The sequence below is a fragment of the Pristis pectinata genome, chromosome 1 (assembly GCF_009764475.1).
Source record: "Pristis pectinata isolate sPriPec2 chromosome 1, sPriPec2.1.pri, whole genome shotgun sequence".
NCBI classification, from domain to species: Eukaryota; Metazoa; Chordata; class Chondrichthyes; order Rhinopristiformes; family Pristidae; genus Pristis; species Pristis pectinata.
The window spans coordinates 63040148-63064266 of record NC_067405.1 but is presented as its reverse complement, the minus strand read 5'-3'; the positions used below and the strand labels follow the sequence as shown (position 1 = coordinate 63064266).

The window sequence follows — 24119 nt, the reverse complement described above, 5'->3', positions numbered from 1 at the left end:
GGCTTCGATGCTAGTTGTTGTGCTCAGTCTTCCATTCAAACATCTAAACCAAGTTGGCAAGCCCAAATAATATTAAGGCATCTAACCTATCCTGCTACAACTACATCTGAGGCACAGATGGGATGGAGATTGAGGGAAAAATCTCTGAATGGCTTTTGGACTAGGATGCAAGTCACTGAGGCACACAAGTAGTAGTATGGTCAAGCATACAGAAACAAAGCACATATTCAATGGAATATATCTCATAACATGCATGTGCAAAATTATACATAAGGTCCAATCCCTAAGCAGTTTCGAATACTTCATTGCATACATGAATTTACAAGGTATCTGGAGACCTGTCCAACAAGAATAGCAATAACAAGACCTTCCAACTACATTTCCACTTGAACTAATAGCATGCCCATTCTTCAGATGAAACACCAACTATTAATATGGATAGATATTCCAAATAGACTCACTGTCCCAGTCCAACAGAAGGGTTGCAAATCCAAAACATTGACTGTTTCTCTTTCTATGGAAGCTGCCCGACCTGCTGAGTTACATACATGTGTGACTTTTTTTTGGGGGAAAAAGGTACTTTAATAGGTGAATACTTTAGCAAATCCTGAAGGAGATATTAAAAGGGTTACATTAGTGCAGGTGTTTCTTTTTAAAGCAAGGGGATAAGTCAGAATAATTATTGTACCAAAGCCAAGGAGAGTGAGTGGGGAAAAGCTGGCAAAATACAAAGTTAAAAAAAAAAACGGCATCTGACTCTGATGGTATCCTAATGTCAAGGAAAGTTTGTGTAAAAATTGAAATTATGGCCACAGCATTTCATGCATCCTTATTTATGAGTGCCAGGAAATTACAAGACCATTATTTCAAACACAAAAGGAAAAATTAATACATAAAACTATAGGCCAAAGTCTGTTTTCCATAACTAAACTTAGAACAAAAGTAATGGAAACAGGAGTAGACCACGTGGCCCCTTGAGCTACCCAACAGCACAGCTGCTCCGTGAGCTCTTCCAGCTTTCTAACTGATCACAATACCTTCCCAGTCACTCAATATCTGAAAGTGTATCAATTTCACCCTTTGAAGAAACTCAATGACTGAGTACCCACAGCTGAGTTACAGAATTCCAAAGATTCAAAACCCCTGGTTAAAAAAAAATACTCCTTTAACCTGAGATTACATCTCATAGTTCCAAATTTTAACCTAAGAAAATAGCTTCACAGCATCTTATCTATCCCTTTAAGAACCTTAGGTTTCATAAAGATCTTTGATTGTGACAAAATGGCTGACCACTTGGACAGGGAAATTTGAAATAGTGTACATTGCAATAGTGCCTGACAAATTCAATAAAGCTCTTCGAGGAAATAGCATGTATAAACAAAATAACTTTTTCCCCCCAATAGAGGGCTACATGGGTGGTTTATTGATTAAACTGTGGTAAATTATTTAAGGAAATGTGATAGCATGAATAGGAAGTTGGCCACAGAAAACAACAGGGTAGATTTCCTCTTCAATTCCTAGTCAGAAATCTGGTGTAGGAGATAGTGCACCTATTATGGTTTTAATTCAATGCACTTTCAATGGGGAGCAGGCAATGGCCAAGGAAGAAAATTTCCCACAGAGAATATTAATTATGCATGTTGATTGAACAGAAAGGATGTAAATTATATTGGGCTCAATATCACTTATGGATGATATAGATAGAGAAATGATCCACAGATGACTCTCAAGTGACTTCGAGAAAGTAGACAGTGGCAAACTGTGCAGATAGATGCCGCGTGAGATTTAATGCGCAGCCATGAAAGACTGTTCATTTTGGGAGAAAGAATAAAAGGAAGAAAAGACTAAATGTGAAACTATTTCAGTAGCAGAGTGAGCTTCAGGATACACACGTCTTTAAAAATGAGAGGATAAAATGACATGGGATCTTAGGTTTAATATATGAGGCAGAGTAGAGAAGCTAAACAAATTAACATCATTGGTTAGACTGTATTTAAGATTTTCTGTTGTTTTATGCCTTATATAGAAAGCACAAAGACTATGGGAAAAATTTGGCATAATAATCCTAGGCAAATGAGCTAAGCCATAAGTCATTGTCATAAAATACAGAAATGATTCAGTTTTCATAAGATATTAAGATGTGACAAGGCTATTCAAAATTATTAGTAAGGAAGGACATCTTATTTCTATTCATCACTGAACTCTCCAACTAAAATTTATCATTAGGAGAGCAGTTACTAGCAAATAAAAATGGCAAACAATTGAATTTGTTCATTATCTAAAATAGTTGAAATCAACATCAATTCTTGAGCTGTAACAAGCCTAATAGGTGGGCTGCACAGCAACATCCAGCATCTGCTGTATTTGGCTTTCATAGAGCTGTTAGGAGCTGTTTGCATTTACAGACAGAGGCTTCATAAGACATGGAATGTCCTAGCAGTGGAGTGCAGACTAGTCTTAAGTATTGATGCAAAGAGCTGAATGGTATCCTTTCGTGGCATAAACTTTGAATTCTATAACAGGTGGACAAAATGTAGTCATGACATATATCTTTAACTTAAGATTCATATGGGATTATCGTAACAGCTCACGGTGAGAACTTTCCTGTTAGCCACCAATTCCTGTTAACCTGTTAAACTGCAGGCATGGTAGTGTAGCAGTTAGCGTAACGCTATTACAGTACCAGCGACCCGGGTTCGATTCCAGCCACCATCTGTAAGGAGTTTGCACGTTCTCCCCGTGTCTGCGTGTGTTTCCTCCGGGTGCTCTGGTTTCCTCCCACATTCCAAAGACGTACCGGTTAGGAAGTTGTGGGCGTGCTATGTTGGCGCCGGAAGCATGGCGACACTTGCAGGTTGCCCCCAGGACAATCCACACAAAAGATGCATTTCACTGTGTGTTTCGATGTACATGTGATAATAAAGATATCTTATCTTAATGCTATTTGTAAGTCAGTAGGTAAATTGAGAGACTTGGGACAAATCATTTACAAATAAAGAAAGCCCAAGGGTAACTTTATGGTCTGCACTGATCTCATTTTAGATGGCAGCAAAGATGTTAACATTTCCAGATTACAGAGGAAAAGCAAATCAATGTAGTGAACCTAATTGTTATCAAACATGAGTCAGCTTTGCAAATGCAAGATCCTCTGGTTTTGATCTTAAAAGCTATTTTATAAAATGGTGGCAAGCTTGCAGTGGAGGTACAAATAATTTGGGGATTCAAATGCAGATAATCATTAAAACCCTAATGGAATTCTGGCTTTTATATCTAGGGGACCACAATACAAGGCAGTTGGGGATATCCTACAGCTATGCACAGCACTCGATATCCTGCAAATGGAGCACTGGGAAATGTTGTGAGTGCTACACCCTAGGAAAGATGCACGAGGAACAGTAACATTGATTTACCGGAAAGATACCAGAACTCCAAGGATTAAATTACATAAAGTAACTACACACTCTAGGGTGTAGTCACAATTATTCACTGGAAGTTAGGTTAATTGGGTATTTGATTTAAGTTTTGAAAACAAAGGAAAATTGGTAGGAGGAATGGAGAAAAACAGTGGTGTGGGCAGCACAGCAACCCTCTAGTACAGCTGCTACCTCACAACAGTGTGGAGTTTACACATTCTCCGTTGGGTTTCCTCCGCTTCCTCCCACATCCCAGTCTCATGGAGATTGGTAGATTAATTGGCCACTGTAAATTGACCCAGTATGGATGCGAGCGGTAGAATCTGGGCAGATCTGATTGAAATGTGAGGAGAATTTAAACAAAAATGGGATTACTGTTGGATTAGTGTAAATGGGTGGTTGATGGTCGGCACCAACTCAGTGGGCTGAAGGTCCTGTTTCCATGCCATCTCTCTCTACTACTGTATGACTTTTTGACTGGCTGAAGAGTTGGTAAGATTGTGGTTGTTGTCTAAAATTTACAGCAAGACTTTCCAGAAGTGAAGTTTGGAAACACTTCCACACACACACACACACACACACACACACGGTGAGAGAATTCTCTTCTGCAAATTCTAGTTGATGTTTCATCAGTTGTAAGTTTTAAATCCGAGATTGGCAGACTTTTGTTCCTCCGGTTGAAGACAGCTTTAAGTTGTTTGACATTTATTGCCTGTGTTTCCTCACGATAATCAGTCAGGACCACAATCAGGGCTTAGCACCAAGTTTTCTTCCATTTTACCCTATTGTACCTTTGTAGTTGTTGGCTTGAAATTGCGAATTAAGTGAAAATTAAAATGAAAACAAATGGGAAAGGAAACCAAGATATCCTTTATCAAGGATCTTGGGTGCACAATATAGTGGTAGGGAATCAGTTTTTCCTTTGGCACTGTGGTGGTGGATGTGGGAAAAGCAGAGAATAGGAGCAGTGGATGAGATGAAAATCTCAACAATGCAAACCACCGACTCATTAAGAAGTCAAAAATCAGAGAGAAGAATCACCAAAGAAGCACACTTTTACTTTGTTAACAGAGCAACGGAGACAAAGGCTTCATAGTAAACTGCTAAGGATAAATTGGGACTCCAAAAACCAACATGAAAAAAAAATATAGAATATAGTTTTCTCCCTCCAGTATCCTCTCCTCTGGGAGGTTAACTCAGATCTCACATTGGGATACTGCTCTGTTGATTCTGACTCCCCACTCATCTTAATTAAGCAGCCATTTAGGAGCAGAGCAAGCAGTTCAACCACACTTAAAAGGACAGTTCTGATAATAAATATAATAAGTGATTCAAGGTAAGCAGCTTAAGCAGACAGTGGTTAGAGTATGGAACTTTATCGCACAAAACAGTTGAGGTCAATGGGATTGCATGTGCAAGGGGAAGCTAGATGAAAAGGGAAAAAGAGTAAAACAGATACACATTTTAATTTGCAGGCTCCTGCAGGGTATAAACCAGTGGGGGTTAAATTCACTACAATTATACATCAGCCAATCCCTGCAGTTTCTGTCTTCCTTTTCCTACTCCAGGGTCAAGGAGGCAAAGTGGGAAGTCCCTGCTGCCATACCAGGTGAAATCAAATGAATTACTACAGACAGCAAATCAAAACACTGACCCTTCTGGTCTCTGCAGCCCAGATCTCATCACTTACCAACTAAACTTTTGAAATTTTACCCTGAAACAAATTCTTCAAATTATCGTTTTAAAAAGCCAACACTTTTATCAATTAAGAAAAACATACCGTGGTCCTGTACTTTATTACAATTGAGAACTATTTAGTTTGCAATTCATGGCACATATTTATGGCTCCTGGCAAGATTATACTTGGCTAATGTCCACAACTGAAATAGAAGCATAATGAAATAGCTGAACATTTAGGGAAGAAACCCTTGTAGAATTCCACAGGGAAAAGAGAGCCAAGAACTACTTAGCCTTGTGAAGTGAAACCTTGGGTCTCATTTCAGAGTCTGGTGATCTGAAAATTCTATGTGAGCATTGATGAATAAAGTTCTTTCTAAAATACTTAATTGTTTTTTTTTGTAATTGTCCGTGTCTTTTTTTTGTAGCCTACTCTCAAGAGGATATCCAATCAAGTCTGCATATCTATACAGCTTCCACTGGCCTGCTTCACATTCAACATATGCAGTGCAAAGATCTGAAATTGCTCATTTTAACCACTTCTTGAATAACATTTTGCGAACCCGTACTATTTTCCCAAATCCAGCTGGGATTGTCAAGCAGAAGGTGCACTTGCACTTAACCACTTAATAGTTGATAGAAACCTGGAACTCACTCCCCAAAGGAATGCTAAGACTAGGTCAGCTAAAAGGTGTTCAAAAGCATACAAGAGAGTTTTTTGTAATGGTCTCATAGCATGTGGCGCAAAATGAACCACGCAGAGATCTGCTTTGATTTAATCAAATGACAGTAAAAATCAATGGGAAAATGGGACTGTTCTGTGAGCTGACATAGACCGAATGGGTCAAATGGCCTATTTCATTAAGAAAATAACAAAATATTAAATGCAGAAATTCTGAGCATACCAAAATGATTACATTTTCACCCCACGCTGTAAATTAGGATAATACAAGTATCTAAATTATAAATACAGTAAATGCTTTGCATTTTGTTAATATGAAAACAAACTTGCAATATTGCAAATCTAAATCTGAAACACACATGGTCTGGCAGTATGCCTACGGAGAGAAACAGGGTTCATGTTTCAAGCTGATGACCTCTCATCAGAATGCAGTCAAGGTTGTTAGCTTGGAACATTGTCCGTTTTTCTCTCTACATGTTGCCCAGTTTCTAGCATTTTTCAGTTTTACGTCTGGGTATTTCAATCCCTCAATGCTTAGCACTTTTCATTTTTGGGCAAACAGATTAGCATACAGAGGATGGTAGTTATGTTAATATAATAGTAGGGAGCAGAGGTCAAAATCCAGTGTTGATGCAATGGAAAGAAAATGTCTCAACCCCTTTTCTATTAACAGTTCAGGAGATGCTCACATCATGAATGATCCATGTATTATTGTTTTGGGATACCCCTTGATGTACTTTACTGTCTGATGGGACAATAGCTCGGTGTCATTATTAACCACGTCCATATTCAGTCAAAAGAAAAATCCTGCGATAATTTAGAATTTCTCCTACTTTGTTACTCTTTTTAAAATATAAACCAGTATTATTCATGACTAGAAATTAAAGCTACTTCACTGCTTTAGAACACAGTCTTCAAAAAAACAATAACCCATTCTTCCTATTCTTGAGTCTCCCACCAATGGCAAAGCCCCTGTAATTAGAAACATAAGGCAAGGAAAGTAGAATGATTGAAGCTTCAACGAAATTTCCTCAACAGTTGAATATTGCCTGGTTTCAACATTATGCTTCATACAACATCCTGGATCTCCACAGTTAAAGGATGCTTTGACCGAGTACTGCATCATAGGAGCCTGCAGTTCCAATACACAGTCCCTCGTCATTACTGATCATTAGATTTGCTGATGTTCCCTTTGTACGGCGACGGGCAAGTGCACTAGCAAGGGACACACTGATCCAATCAGACTACAGAGGCTTAGAGTTCAATTCCCCCTTTGGCCTCAGTGCATGTATGCTATAGTGAGGAATATTAACCTGGTTGCCTCTGCTGGACATTGTTAGGAGACTCCTGCTCAAAATGCATACACATGTGGACATTAGGAGAAAACAAGAGCTGCTGCAGAAATTATGGCATCAACTGTCCATTCCACTGGACAATATAGTGGAATTTTTCTAATACACATGGAGCCATAATCCGACAGCAGTCCAGGGAGGAAGACAAAGAAAAATAAACAAAATTGTTTTCCCAAGGCAAAATTGAAAGCATACTTGATTCAAACCATATTTAAGACCCACTGTGAGTTATGTTAACCATTCAACAAAAACTATTTTTAAATGCTAGGAGCTCATTTACATTAATGCCACATGGACACAATGGAACTCAACCTGCCAATTTTGAAATGTGAGACAACCTTTGCCAGCACAGTGTAGCCAAATGATAATGACTTGTGGAGAAGTGGCAGGGTTCCGACATGATATCCAGGAGACCATGAGGCTCCACTATTCCTAAATAATACCAATGGGATAGAACCTGTCCTTTGCAATCTAGCCTTCCAAATTAATAACTACTAGTGATCTTTTGAGGTTTAAACATCAACAAGTGTTTCCTTTTAAAGATATGTTTCTGATTTCTTGCAGGGGAGACACGATTCATCTGTTGTTGAGAAACATTACCCTGGCTCCTCTAAGATAATTCAAGTGATATATACTTAGAATGCAGAGGATGAAATTCAATGATAAGGTGCAATAAATTAAGGGCAGGTTGTAGATGTTTTGGTGACAATGTAAACCACAATTCCACGAATGGCCCATCAGCATAATAGAAACTGGTTTCTCTAAATTTGAGTCACCCTATTGATTCTGATGGACATCTCTATTTTTAATATTAATATCACAATTGTTGTGCATCAGATTTAAGCAAATAAGATCAGCATTTCATATACAAGCATACCCTTTGAACAGAAAAATCTTGCAATCTCTCACCATTTAAAAATACTTTTCTATCAAAGTCGATCACCTCTCATTTTCCCCACATCATATTCCATTTGCCATGTCCTTGTCCATTCACTTAGCCTGTTTACATCCTCCTGCAAAATCCTTTTGCATTATTCTCACAAAGCTAGGTAGCAATACGAGTTGTACTATCAGAAAGCTTAGATATCTTAGACTTGATCCTCTCATCCAAATCATCGATATAGACAGTGAGCAACTAGGGCCCTGTCACAGAACCCTGGAGTACCCCATTTGGCACAACCTCCCAACCCAAAATTGGCCCATTTATCCCTTCTGTTTTCTGTCTGTTAACAAAATCTCAATCCATAGCAATATGTTACACCATGTGCTTTAATTGTGTTTAATAATCTCATGTAGTACCTAATTGAATGCCTTCTGAAGGTCCAAATACACCATATCCTCGTCTATTTTGCTAGCTAAAACCTAAAATATTCAAATATGATTTCCTTTTCAAAATTCCATGTTTCATGTTCACTCTGCCTAATCTTATTATTATTTTTCCAAGTGTTTCATTACCACTTCCTTAGTAACAAACTCCAGCATTTGTCTGACTACTGACATCAAACTAAATGGTTTAGATTTCCCTCTATTCTCTCGCCTGCCATTCTTAAATAGCCACATTACATTTGCTACCTTCCAATGTACAAAATTGTTTTAGATTTATTAAATTTTGGAAGATGGCAACCTGTGCATCCGTCATCTCCAATATGTAAGAATACAGATCAAAGTCCTGGAGTTTATTGTCTTATATCCCCATTAATTTCTCCGATACTAATTTTTACTGATGCCAATTTCCAGAATTAATCTGTAACACAGTAAGTATTTTCTGCTTCCCACTGATCTTGTGTTGTTTTTCTTATTTATCTGTGCAAACCTATTACCATGTACAGCCTCTGTCTGATTGCTTTGAAGTCAACCTCATCCAAGTCTAGAATCTCAGTAGCCATTCTAGACTATTCCCTTTAGGGAGAGAGAGATTGAACTCAATTACATTATTATCTCCACTAGATAAACATTTACAAATGTTCAGCTGCTAAATTTAGCTCATTATCATTACTAAAATATTAGGTTTTTTCCTTTCAGGACTTGACAGTTAAGAATTTCATTAGCTGATGAGGAAATGTTCAGGATCATTATTAAGGATCATAATCAGCTACTGGTAAATTGTCACAAGCGCCATGGGAACGTTGAATCATATGCCGACCAATGAATACCTACCCACATCAATCCTATTTTCCAGTATTTGCCCCATAGGCGATTCATATTAATCCTATTTTCCAGTATTTGCCCCAAGTGCTCATCTGGACTCTCTTTAAAGTTGTAAATTCTGTTTAACTGAGTCAGTCATGCAGCACAGAAACAAGCCCTTCAGCCCACCATATCCATGTTGCCCATTGTACCTATCTACCCTAATCCCATTTACCTGCATTAACTCCAAAGCCTTCTATGCCTTGCAAATTTAAGTATTTGCCCAGATGCTTCTTAAATGCCATGAGTTGTAAGGTCTGCATATCACATCCTTTTTACAAATGCATCTTAAAATCCTACTCACTAAAAAGTATATTAACCAAGCAAAGAAAATTTAGCCCAACGTGGCTTAGCCCTAATTTCCTGTTTCCCTGCACATTCAAGCCAATTATTTCAAATTGGGTTTTGTGTGTTATTTCTCCAACTTCATTTAACCAAACATCCAGCAGAGAGATTTTTCATCCCATTTCATCTTAGCCCACGAGCCTGCCACAAAGCTACAGAAAGCAAACTTAATATCGCATGAAATAGCAGGAGTCAGTTCATAGAACAGTGCAGCACTGGGACAGGCCATTCGACCCACAAAGTTGTGCTGATCTTGATGCCAATTTATACCAAATGTCCTCCTCCTGTTTATAAGGCCATTCAGCCCTTTGAATCTGCTCTGCCATTCGATCATGGCCGATTTATTTTTCCCTCTCAACCCCATTCTCCTGCCTTCTCCCATAACCTTTAATACCCTTACTAATCAAGAACCTATCAACATCTGCTTTAAATATACCCAATGACTTGGCCTCCACAGCTGTCAATGGCAATGAATTCCACAGATTCGCCACCATCTGGCTAAAGAAATTCCTCCTCAATTCTGTTCCAAAGGGACGTCCTTCTATTTTGAGGCTGTGCCCTCTGGTCCTATCACCCATATCCCTCCATTCCTTTCATATTCATGTGTCTATCCAAAACCCACTTAAACTCTACTAAATTGCCCAATTCCACTACTACCCCAGTTAACCCATTCCAGGCACCTATCACTGTGTAAAAAGAAAACCCTTCATCGCCTTTAAACTCCACCCCCCCCCCCCGACCTTATAAGTACGTCCTCTGGTGTTTGACATTTCTATCCTGGGGAAAAGATTCTGACCATCTACCCTATCTATGCCTCTCAATTTTACAAACCTCTATCAGGCCTCCGATGGTCTAAGGAGAACAACCGAAGTTTGTCCAACTTGTTCTTGTACCTCATCCCCTCTAATCCAAGCAGCATCCTGGTAAACCTCTTCTGCACCTTTTCCACAATCTCCACATCTTTCCTATAATGGGGTGACCAGAACTGCACACAATACTCCAAGTGGTCTGACTAAAGTTTTATATAGCTGCAACATTACTTCCTTGCTCTTATACTAAACACCCCTACCAATTAAGGCAAGCATTCCATATGCCTTCTTTCCACTTGCGTAGCCACTTTCAGTGAACTATGGACCTGGACCCCAAGATCCCTCTGTACCTCAATGCTATTAAGGGGCCTACCATTTACTATATACTTTCTCCTTTCACTTGACCTCACACTTGCCTGGATTAAACTCCAAATTTAGTTCATGGAATCTGAACTGAAACAAAATCTAATAGTACATTAAGGCTGTTGAAATCACTCTAAACCAACCTAAGAAACATGATTGAATTTTGAAATATCTGTTAGCCACTTTGTTAATTCCTCAACTGTAAGATAATCTTCCAATTTTGTGATTTTTTATGCAGTATCCTGCAACTTTGTTTGACTAAAAGTACGTGCAACAGATGAAAGATATGGCCAACATCTGCATTTCCATTGAAGTTCTGCTCACAAGTGCTACAGATCAAACAGTTTAATTTCTTCCAAATGCTCTTTGTTATCCCAAAATACTATACTCACAAGAATATATTCTGAATGGTTCATTTACAGAACCAAGCAGCAGACTTGCTCTACATCCAAATGAGAAAGAAAACAGTCTTTTTTTTACATGGTAATGAAGCCATACAAATCATTACTTTATTTCCATTTTTGTTTCTGTCTATAACCTCATAGCTCCTGTCCCAGAGGTTCGGGATATGTTCCATTTGTGGATTTCTGCCTTTTAAGGACACCCACGTAACTGAACACAATTTGAGCCTTTTGTCCAAGAAATAAAAACAAATATAAGCAAAGCCAGTCAAGTGATCGACAAGTTTCTCCCTCACTTATAGAGATATAAACTAATAAATGTACTCATCAGCAAATCAAATTGCAGGAAGCAACACATAATCCCAGATCTGCCTCCATTTTGTCCCCTGCCTACTTTTAAATGCAGTATCTTTTTCAATTTTAGAAAGGGCCTTGCCCGATAATTTCCCTATTCTTCTCCTTTTCAAGAGCATGTGCCAACTATTCTAACCATTATCTGAACTCAGTGGATATGAAATCTGAAATACAAATCAGACCTCTCCAATTCCACAGTGAGTGAGTGTTATAGAACAATAGATAGTCTATTATTTAACACAAAAGAATTAATTCCTACCTTTGTTGTGGACTAATATTAATAGCAAATCTATTTAGTGAAGGAGGATTCATTTACTATTACGATCCAATCACAATATTGATATTAGTTGAAAACATAAACCTGGTAATAACATTTGCATTTTGTAAAACATGTAATTATTATCTGCAACCTTGTTCTTAATCAGAGTAATTTCATTCTCTGGCTGGTGATCTGGAATCCACATGACCTCTCACTTTAACCTGCCTGATATTAATGAGCACTATCTACTGCCAACTTTCCAATCAACACACTTTCCTTTTCGATAGGAGGGAGCTCCTTTGTTCGGTCTCAAATAACTAGAGGCAAGAACAAGTCACAATATGCAAATGCCAAATGTATATTCCACTGATAATGCCTGCTATTCAGAGACGAACACAGAAATTTAAAAACTTAGAGGGTCTTCAAGGACATTCATGCTTATCCTCATCTGGACTGACTGATGCACAGGAATCCATCACAATGCCTTATAGATTTTTGGCTAATAATGGGGGAGACGGGGAAGGGGCCATACCCTTGCTTACTCCCTCCACTGTTGTAGTTAAATATAAATTATTTGTTGTAATCTGAACCAAGATTCCCACCTTTTATCAATTATAAACTGGAATTCTACAAGTTTGCCCCAGCTGTGGCCTCCCTTTTAATGGCATACTTCAGAGAAATTGCAGGAAATGACCCATAATGCTCTAAAGTCCATGTGTTTAAACTCACTGCAATTAACTACAGGCAACACCACCATCGACTTCAGACATTGGGAGGAGCTCTATAACCTCATGTAAATTGTTAATGTCAAGCCAATATCAAAATTATTGAGACTACAATTCTACTGCACTAAATGGGAAACATTCTCCTAAGATCCAATTTACCTTTCAGGAAATTTGCTGAATAGCCTCTGCAACACTGCTGAGATTTATTTTTATTTAATAAAAATTCTTCCTCTTGGAGAGTGCAAAATCTTGTAATACTGGCCAAATGCACTTTTAGCAAAATCACACGAGGCTAATTCCAAAATGCCTGCGGTACCAACAAAAGACAACATTGTGAGAATCCTCAGCAGGAAGAGACTGCATAGCAGTTTTTCCACTGAAAACCATGAAATAAAAATGACGAGAAGATATGGTGTCAGAAGTCACAAATAAGAGGATTTTTTAAAACACAGAAAAATAATGTGAATGGAAAATCACGGCAGAAGTCACGGCAGAAGAACTCACCATCTGCAGCACCAACTTGGGAGATTATTACAGAGTTTTACTTTCCTTTGAACATATAAATTAATGTGGGGGACAGAAAAAAACAGAAATAGTGGGAGGGAGGGAAGAAAGTAAGACATCCCAAAGCTTTTGTTTCTAAAGCCCTTAATCAACATGGAAAAGCATTCAACTGGGGCTGACTTTTTTTTTGCAAGTGTTACAGAAGACTGGGCCCTTGCATAGAAATATTTTACTAAGCTTCATTTAGACTCTTAACATGGTGTGACTACATTACAAATATTGTTTTCACAGGGGTTTGCAAAAGCAAGCACTGAAGAGCAAATAAGGAAATAAACCTTGGCCTTATCTGGGGTTAACAATCAAGATGACAGTTGATAATTCAACACAGTCATCCATTTTTTGCAGATTTAGATGCCACCATCTAACAAATTTTATTGATAGCTTGGGTGCAATTCATATTTGCCAGATGTTTAACCCTGCTGCCATATCTGGAAGCATTTTTTAAAATCACATAGCTAATCTGTGATATTGAAAATAGTTTTCTCTACAACCACTACACTTGGTTCTACTCTATCTACTCTTCAATTTTTGTAGCCTGACAAAAGGAGAGACAGGATATTTGCACAAGCAATTTATGGCTAAGAACATCATATTGAATATCGTTTTGCATTATTTCTAGTGGTGCCATTAATTTAGGATTAATACCACATCTAAAATACGACAGGAAAGAACTCATGCGAGCAATGGTGTCTTGCATTTCCAATGGTAAGAAATATACATTAGGGAGCAATTCTACTGGTAAAAGCAGACATTTGTAACATCAGGGCCTCCTCACTAAAAATAAGGGTGGTGTCCAATATGTGTGGGTTGAGTATGCATAGCATAACAAAGCAGATTACGCAGTGGTCTGACAGATATCGCAACCCATCATTTTGTGGGTGGACGTTCTTATGGCTCTCACTCCAATGACAAAACTGAAATTTTGCCACAAGAGTATCAACTTTGTAAGTCTCAAGAACCCCACAAAGACAGCTTTTCTCAGATGGCACCTCACAGACAACCTGACAACTTCCAGCCACCAGGAACCAGTATTCACAGTATACATACAGAGGCACGACGTTCCCTATAACTGACACCTTTGAAGAGTCTCTGAGCTTCTCTGGAAGGAAATATTAGGACTGGTTGGATGAGAATGAAGAAGAGATCCAGGAGCTAATTAATTGTAAGCACAAGCTATTCTCAGATCACAAACTTCAGCACACTTCATGAGAAAGGAATCAACTCTACAGGCACTTGAAAACTGAGGTCCAACAGAAAACCCATGACATATAGAGCAGATAGTGGGTGGAAAGAACACAAGTGATCCAGAAACTTGCATAGATTCTGAGTGCTATCGATACCATCTATAAACAAAACCTCATGGGCCCAGGCCACCAAAAGCCTAGAATGAAGGCAAATTTATCAAAGACAGACACATTCAGTGCCAGAGGGAAAGAACACTTTGAAGAATTTCTCAAGAATGACTGTTTTTGACATTGATTTTGTGCAGGGGAGATCAAATCTCACATACCTGAGAGGATTTTTTTTTAAGGAAGTAACTAAGAAAATTGATGAAGGCAGAGAGGTAGACATGGTTTACGTGGACTTTAGTAAGGCATTCAATGAGGTCCCACATGGTAGGCTGGTTCAGAAGGGTAAGACACAAGGAATCCGACACATGTTGGCAAACTAGATCCAAAACTAGCTTGGTGATAGGAGGCAGATGGTAGTGGTGGATGGGTATTTTTCTGACTGGAAATCTGTAATAAGTGGAAGACCGCAGGATTTGATGCACTGGACCTTTGTTGTGTGTAATACATATAAATGATTTGGATGAAAATGTAGGTGGTCTGATTAGCAAGTTTACATTCGGCATAAAAATTGAAGTCCTAGACAGCAAAGAAGGTTGTTTAAGGATACAGTGGGACATAGATCAGTTGGAATGTTGGGCAGGGCAATGGCAGATGGAATTTAATCCAAACAAGTGGGAGGTAATGAATTCTGGGAACTCAAATTCTGAGGGGAAATGGCAGGGACCTTAGGAGACAAGTCCATAATTCATTGAAAGTGGCAACACAGGTGGACACAGTAGTGAAAAATGCATCTGGGTTGCTTGCTTCCATCAGCTGAATCATTGCATTAAAGAGTTGAGACGTCACATGGCAATTGGACAAAACATTTGTGTATCCTATACAGTTCTGGTCACCACATTACAGGATGGATGAAGTAGCAATAAATAGAGTTCAGAAGAGATTCACCAGGATGCCACCCGGAATGGAGGGCTGTAGTTATGAGAGGTTGGATAGGCTGGGTTTATTCTCATTGGAATGTAGGAATCCAAGTGGCAACCTTATGAAGGTTTATAAAATTATGAAGGGCAGAGATAGGATAGATTGTCGGTATCTTTATTCCCCAAGGCGGGAAAAAAATTTAAAAGAGATGCAAGGAGTAAGTTCCCACACAGACAGTGGTCGGTTTATTGAATGAGCTGTCAAAGGAGGTTGTAGATGTAGATACAATTACAATGGTTAAGAGGTGTTTGAACATGTACTTGGATAGGAAAGATGCAGAGGGATGTGAGCCCAATGCAGACAAATGGGAGTAGGGTAAAAAAGCATGGAAGAAGTCGTCTCAGAAGACCCATTTGTGTGCTGTGGAAGTCTATGATCCTACGATTCCATTCCAGAGAAAAAGTACCTGGTCCAGCCTCACCACCTTTTCAGAACAGCAAGATATCAAAAGGCCATTTGCTAACTATAATAACCAATAAGTCAAGAGAAAGTGGTAGCTTCACTGAAGTTCTGAAGATGGTGGAAAGAAATTCACAACTTCATCTTCCACTCTGAGAAAAGGAGGACATACCAGGAGATCTCAGAAACATTATAATTACAACCATCTGCAAGAAGGGAAACAAATCCAATCATGGTAACTATAGGGGAGTCTCTTCGCCGTTGGTCACAAACAAAAAGTCTCCAAGAGGGAGCGGCACCAACTACCATACATTGACTCTTTATGACACATTAGCCTTTGACTCCATCAATCAAGAGTGACTGGATCATCCTTCTGGTTGCCTCAGAAATTCATGCCCTACGTTACATGATGATATAAATGCCATGATCTTAACAGAGAGTTCATAAACCCAATCTCAGTGCAGACTCTTGTCAAACAGGTCACTCTGCAAAATCCTTCTTAATACTACATTTCATCTCTCAAAAACTTCCCACTGAAATGGAAGTGATCTACAGGGATAAATGTGAAACTAGTCAACCTGTGCTGCCTCCGCTCGAGAACAGAGGCCGATATCAGTCATTAAGTTGCAGTAGACTTGTGTTCATGCATGTGCGGAGGTGAGCTCTGAGTCATTGTTGACTCATTCGCTGAAGCATACAAGAAAATGAGTCTTACACATCCTCTGAAAATCAAAGTTCAATGCAAGACCCTGGAAAATGTACACTACTTCCCCCATATCCTGGGAGTCAAAACTCACTAACACAGCCATCAACAATTCACTAGCAGTCTTTGCCTATATAAGGAAAGGAGTGTTAAGATCAAGACCTCAAACACAGCATAAAACTCATGGTCTACCAGCCAGCAGAGATCCTTGGTCATTATTGAACAATACATTATTAACCTAAACATTGGCAGGATAAGCAAATCAACATTATTTTCCTTTCCCAGGCCAACAGCCCCAGCACCAAGACCCTAATTACACTCAATAAGCTCCAACAGGCCATATTGTCCGCAGTCCCGACACCCGGCTCCTGAAATAGACATTCTCGGCTGAGTTCTGTCATGGGAAGAGATCACCAAGTACACAAAGGAAAAGATTCAAAGTGTTCTCAAAACCTCCTTAAGTCAATGTAACAGCCAAACTGTTCAAAAGAGGAGCATTTAGGTTGGCAATGAGAAACTTGAGTCCTTTCATCTGCAGCACACAGAAGCCCTGCATAAGCAGTGGAAGAACCCCACCAGCTCCAAAAACACCCAACTGTCCACCCCATCATTCGAGAACTATGGTGGAGTCTTCAAGTATCAAATTGACCTCAGAATCAGAATGGAAATAAGTCATCCTCAGTCCAAAGAGACTCCCAAATACGGATAAGAGGTATCGAGAAACATACAAGTGGATAAGTATAAAGAGTCTTAACGTGGAAATAAGATATCCTTTTTCAATACAAGGAAATCTAGGAATGTTCAAATCCCAGTGATAGGATTCCAACATTATGAAATTTTGAAAAAATTACATTTATGAAGACAAACCATGAGCAGTTTAAGTGGATTACAGCTCTATTAAATATCCACACTGCTTTAATATTCTGTCACAATAATAAAACATGCTTCAAAATTAAAATGACAAAAGACTAAATATAAACTTATTTACACCCCTCTCCCTGCATTCACCACTGACTCACCTTATCCTTCCATCAATAATTAAGTTTGAACCACCCAAGTATTAATATTCAGGCTTCTTTTGCTATTTGAGGTTAGAAAAAGACCAAGTACATGGAAATGTTAAAATGGAAAAGCAAACATGAACAGAAAATTAAAATAAATCATATTTCCCAGACTAATACTTGCATATGATCTTTTCATCCATGGTCTACGTCCTGTACTAAGTGGATGGTCAGTGGAAATCTCACATCACTAACAAAGATACACAAAAATTTCCACTACCAAGAAATGTAAATTTTGGAATGAATCATTATGACACAAGGCAATGATTTGTAATGAATATTAGATTTGTTAACTTACAAAGACATTATTAACACATAGGGAATTAGATATAAAATGCTTTTCAGCACTGATAGTCATATTTTTGAAATAAGATTTAAATTTCAGATGAAGCTAAGTTATTAATATTAAGCCCATAACTAATTTGCAATAACTTGGGAGGTGTACAAGGACGTCACTAATAGTTAAATATTTTTAATGTAACTTTTTCCATTGGGTGCAAATATCAAGTTGCTTTGTCATACATCATAACATACAGTGGTTACTATGAGTTAATGGACATTGGAGGATGACTATTATTCACCAATCCAATAAAAAAAACCCTGTCTTTGGAGTACAATAAATCTGTGATGAGAAGCACAGTACCTCCTAGGCAAACTGATTTTCCCGATTTTAGTGTTTTACATGCCCGCAGATAGATGACTGAACTTTCTGGTTGGGTTTCTAGTAAATTGTACCATAGAAACAGTGTTATATGTGTGGGGTAGAATGGAATGGTTGGGGAGGGGCAGAAAGAAGCTAACACAAAATTCAAATACAAAAGCAAAATACTATGGACGTTGGAAATCTGAAACGAACACAAAATACTGGGGATATTCTGCAGTGCAGGGCACATCACTGCAGGAGAGGACCAAAGTTAACGTTTAAGTTGATGAGCAGTCATCAACGTTGATGAAAAGGTTGGTGGCCAGAATCAACACTCTTGACTAAATTCTTGACTAATTGAGACATGGAGATAAACAAACAAGAATGATATTGGGAATCACAGTGGTCAGAATTATAGGACAGTTTGCAGAATGCTGAGGGGTGAATCTATTAGAGTTTTTTTTAAGTGACAGAAGTAGTTCAGAAAGTATTGCTCCTAGCAGCATAATCCATTAAAGGTTGTGGATGGTGGATCAGTTGAGACTCTCAAGTCTGAGAGGGCCCGAACTAGGCAACATGTTCAACAAATCATTGTTGAAACTGAATGATAGAATGGGTTTGTGGGCCTGAATAACCAACTTCAGGTTCCTATCAATCCAGCCTGTGCCCTTTCTACAGAGACCATTAATATTAAAATATACTGCACACTGGATATTTCAAAGTTTTACAGGCTTGGAAAGTGTGAGTTGCTTTAATCCTACTCTTTGCATACCAAATGGTTCTTAAATACCTCCAAAATATCAAGTTGCTGATTACAACAAGAAATCTTTTCAGAATACTGACACATGCACATAAGTGAAAATCATCAAGCATTGTTTCCATCCTTCAAAAGATTCCATTTTTGATCCACCCAGCCCCCCCCCCCAAATGCTGCTAAAAATGTATTTGTTTCCCATTGTATTAATCGCTTTGTGGCTAGCATTTCCCCACCTTGTTTCTCCCCCCAATTACAAATAAACCAAGCTGCCCGCCCCTCCTCTTCCCGGACCCAAATCACAACTCAATCACGCTCTCTCACATTCTAACTCGCACGGCTGAGTTGATTTGATCCACCGGGCTCACCCTTGGAAAGAAAAATCAAGATCCCCTTCAAAGATCATTCACCTCTCGAATTATTACCTAATGCATAGGGCCACCCCAGCGATTCTAATTGCTGTTTTCGCGCACGTTTCTTATAGCAGCGCTGAAATTGCCTTTGACCGACGTTAACATCATCTACATATTCTGCACTTGTGGTTTAGGGGTTACAAACATACTTTCCTATTCTAATTAAAGTGTTTCTATAGTTCTGTTACGTGCCCTCTATTTACTTCGTTGGGGGGGGGGGGGAGAGAAGAGGAGGGGAGAAAATGATCCAACTGGTTCTCCAACTCGGCCACCGCTCTTCTCACGTCTTTCTACACAACTTTGGGGGTTTAGTGTTTTCTTCTACGTGAACACTGTATTCAGTATGCGGGGACATCAAAACACCATACCGCTCCAGCATGATAGGGAATCAACCATGGGTAGCATCTCAACGCCGTTTTCATTCGTCAACCTCAATATCCAATTCCGCTTACAGCGAAAAGCGGTGGATATCAGGGCGGCAGTAAAAGAGTGGCCAATGCACTTTGCACATTCTGTACTCCCACCTACATTCTATTAATCTGGTAATGCAACCAGTATGCTATTTGCCTTGTTAATCGGCGTGATGGAGTGGATTTATCTCATTTTGCATGCCCTTAAAACATCACCGTTCTGAATGCAGTAAGGACCCCAAGAGGTCCCGGCGAATCGCCATTATTTTGCGCCAAAATATTTAGATAGGGTTCGTCTCAGAGAGAGCCAAGACAACACTGCGAATATCAGTAGGACAACTTAATGAATAACCCCAGGAAAAGAGAGCGTTAAAGGATATTTGAAGGGATCTACTGAGGAATGGGACATCTACAAATTGGCATTGGCTATTAAAGTGCTGAATGTTTTGAAGAATAACTTTTCTCATGTATTCCAAAAGCAAAATGCCCAGATGCTTGTAAATCTAAAGCACTGATTAAAAAATGTTGGAAATACTCCAGTCAGGTAGTGTCTGTGGAAAGATAACTTATTTTCTATCTTCACAGGTGCTGTCTGACCGGAGTACCCCCAGCATTTTCTGTTATTTCTTTTGCAAGTAATTCCTCTTCAGCAATCGATCTCAATCAGCTCGGGAACAGTTCAGTTAACTTCTATCCATGTGGTGGTGGTGGTGGTGGAGGAAGGAAAAAAAAATCAGAAGGGCAGCAGAGACGGTGGCTACCGCCAGAATGAGTAACAACTAAAGCACCAGTTATCCATGGACAATCCGGGCAGGAACTCTTTCCCTTCAGTGCCCCCTCCTTCTGAGAGTCTGTAACCACTTTATGATCCTAGCCTTACCCGATGCCGGTACTTCCCCTTGAGAAGTTACAACTCCCTATAATAGAATAATAAGATCAGGTTATTAAAAAAAGGATTGAGACTTTCATTGACCACCATATCCGGCACCAACTTTCCGCTCTGGATCCCAGCGTTCATCTATTACACACATTCATTAACTGTAACCCTACTTCGCCTTCAGTGCAGGAACCAGCACTATTCCGCATTAGAGTCATCCCTCACATTGTTGATCTTTTTTTCTAACACTCTCCACCACTAACCCTTCAACTCCCGTGTAAACTCGATCAATTTGATTCATTACATTTAAAAAAGCGGGACTTGGACTAACTTCACCTCCCTAAATTATACCCGTTCCTTAGAACTCATAATCCATCGCTTATTTCACTGAGGGTTCCTACTTCAATCTTCCATAGGTCGCTAAACCCCACCACCCCGCCCTCTTCATGAGTTTCCAACCCCCAAAATCTGAAGATCATTAACCTCCCCACCCCAAGTCTCTTCACCCCGGATTCTCAGTAATAAAACCCACCACCGAACCTAGGCAATGTAAACGACCATTCCGTACAAAGTTTCACCCTAGCACCTTTTGAAAAAAGGCCAATTATTTGGCCTAGCACCTTTTGAAAAAAGGCGCAAGGCCAAATAATTGCGGTTTATTAAACCCCGAGGCAAATCGTGTCCTGTGCATTCATTATTTCCCGCCCTCAGTTCTGTAGGGAAATCCTACACAAATTTACCATCTTGTTCTCTGACCTGCGGATGTTTCTTTTTTCTCTTCCCCCCCTCCCTCCACCACCAATTGAGCTCTAATTTATGAGTCACCCATAGCACCACTATCTGTAGCCCACCACCCGCCCCCCCCCCCCCCAAAGGCGGGGATTGCCTCACGGTGAGAGTGAGAGGTACCATCTGGAATTTCACCACTGACCTAGTCACTGCCCTCGGTGGTTCCCGTCTCCTACAAACCTGAAGGGGCTACCTTATCACCACCATCCCCTCAGTAGGCTTCAACCTTGCACTCGGCGGGTTGGTTTGTTATAAAACAGAAAAGAACCCTGTTGAGACCCGGCTTAATTCCAAGTTGCCATCATTCTGAATTCTGGCAGCACTCTTGTTGATGCATACGTAAAATACAACAGTGCAAAGGAGCAAGCAAATTGCAACCTTTGAGACAAGAGGTCCGCTATAGCATAAGACTACAAATGGATTTATTTTAGTTGGCTGCGAAAATTATGGTGAAACTGCCGTTCATCAGTCTGGGTTACAATGCATGCGCGACGAGAAAATAGTTGAAATGCAAAGATTGTGGCTGGAATGTATCAGACTGGGAAGGAAATAAAACTAAGTAAATATACTTGGGAAAAAAACTGGTGGACGTCTCATTTAAGTGTAGGCGCAGACTGCAATAGCCCAGAGCAACTTTAACCTTATAGCGAGGCTGTTTAAGGGGTCTGTCAGGAATGCGTAAGTTTCAAGTCCAAACTCGACATTGCTCATTCAGCCTCATTCGCCCCCACCCCCCTCTCCGGTACTGAGACAGACAGTCAATTCCTCTTCTCACTCTCCCTCAGCCCGTCTCTCTTCAGCCAAAGCCCCCTCCTTTTTTGTTTGTCCGATCTCTTCCCCGACAGTTCTTTCCACAGTTTGCCGGTCCCCCTGTTACACCGGCGCCACTGTTTTCCTGCCTCCACGCAACGCTGCGCATTCCGAAATAATCAAACATTTAAAACATCGATCTGAGAACAGCTTAATTCAAACCAGAAAGCGGGAGTAAGCAACGCAGTCCTGGGCCGTTAAACAAAACAAAAAAAAATCACATGGCTTTATAACTCGAATCTACCAGATGTTAATTTTGTTTCAAACAATCCTAATACAGTACAACAATGCTCAATGCCGCAGAGAAAACCCTCAACTCTAAGCTGAAGTCTAACTGAAAAAAGTACTCATAATAAATGTCTTTATCTAAGGGGAGCTTCTAATCGGAAAGTTAAGCAGTTCCCGAACAATTAAAACTGCATTGAAATAGAACACAAATTATTACTAAATCCCTTCTGATTTCTGCTAAATTGATACACTACATTGCCAAACTAACGAGTTACCCCCAAATAACACTATCGGCAGCAACGTAATACAGAGGCCAAGCAGTAAGTTTGCTGAAACTGACTCCTACCCTCAGCTCCTAGTGGGAGAGTGGATGCGTTCTTCAGTTTTCACTTTCGGGGCATTTCAGGACGAAGCCAGTTGTCACCCGGCGATGCTTCTTGCAGCGCGGATGATTTCCTTGTGTGGAGACGGAGTTTTGGTGAAAGGGGGATTTGAATCTGTGACTACCTGCAGAGGAGCTCCGACGATGAGCTGAATCGATGGAGGAATCGGCTCAGAGCGACACGCCTTCAACTCGACCAAATTGAAAGCACACCCCAAGAAGAGTCTGAAATGTCAACCGACTGAGGTCATTGGGCGCCTCTCCAAACCTGCTTTCCTCCTTAAAGCCTTGATAGTTCTTAGCTTTAACTTCCCTTGCTCGTCAATGGCTTTTGCATGCAAGTAGAAAACACTAATTCTATTAACCGCACTTCTTACGAATAATATAACATTCATAATAATATTTCAGCGATCTTCCCCTGCCGTAAATTACCCCGAATATGCATTAGGTTGTCCCGGTGAAATTCATAGTCGAATCTTATGACGTTCTGATTTAAAACAAAATTAAATTGCCGGATGAGTCGATCAATAAAAGGAAGAAGCTTCCAAAAGAACAAATCTGTTTGCAAAACTGAAGAACTTGAGATTAAGGGAACAGGGGGCAGCATGTGAACAGAAAGTGGAGAGTAATCGTGAAGGATTGTTTAGGGGACTAGTCTTCCCCCGGTGTCTGTATCGGGAGTGTTAACGCTTTTTCATACACGTTAATGATTTGGACCTGGGTGTAGAGGGCATGGTCATCATTCGCACCTGACACAAAACAGGGGAATGCAGTAAACAATGAGAAAGATTCAATTTCATTTCAACAAAGCAAAACACTTTCAATTATCTTTCATTGAGAGTAGTGCATCAAAGATAAAGTCATGCGACAAATCACTTTATTTTCTGAGTTCAAAAGCAAGGAGCTGGACATCCAACAACAAATGAAAATTAGCAAAAGGTGAAATGATACATTTTTAACAGGAAGAATAAGCAAAGACAACACCCACATTTTGGGACTGGCAGCAAAGGAACAACTCTCCCGATCCACTATTTTAGAATAGGCCAGCGACTTCTGCAGCGTTGAGATCTTCAGTTTAATGTTATCAGCATTTGACTTTAGTGGTGCCCTCTATAGGGAGGGAGTGAGGGAGTGGCACTTGCTTCAGCTCATGCTGAAGAATACTCGGGCACAAATTCTAATATTTAATACACAAATCTGAAATCCACAGTAGTAATGACGGGAAAAAAAGGTCATCATTTGTTCATTT

The 24119-nt window shown here is 39.7% G+C and overlaps 1 protein-coding gene across 1 annotated transcript in view; it reads right to left on the bottom strand.

Moving 5' to 3' along the window:
- Nucleotides 1-23919, bottom strand: part of LOC127587347 (collagen alpha-3(VI) chain-like) — a 179681-nt gene extending 155762 nt beyond the window's left edge. The window contains 1 exon segment of the mRNA XM_052008828.1: nucleotides 23859-23919. Within this exon segment, the coding sequence (XP_051864788.1) occupies nucleotides 23859-23860 (2 nt within the window). The 5' untranslated portion in view covers nucleotides 23861-23919.
- Between the last annotated feature and the right edge of the window lie 200 nt (nucleotides 23920-24119).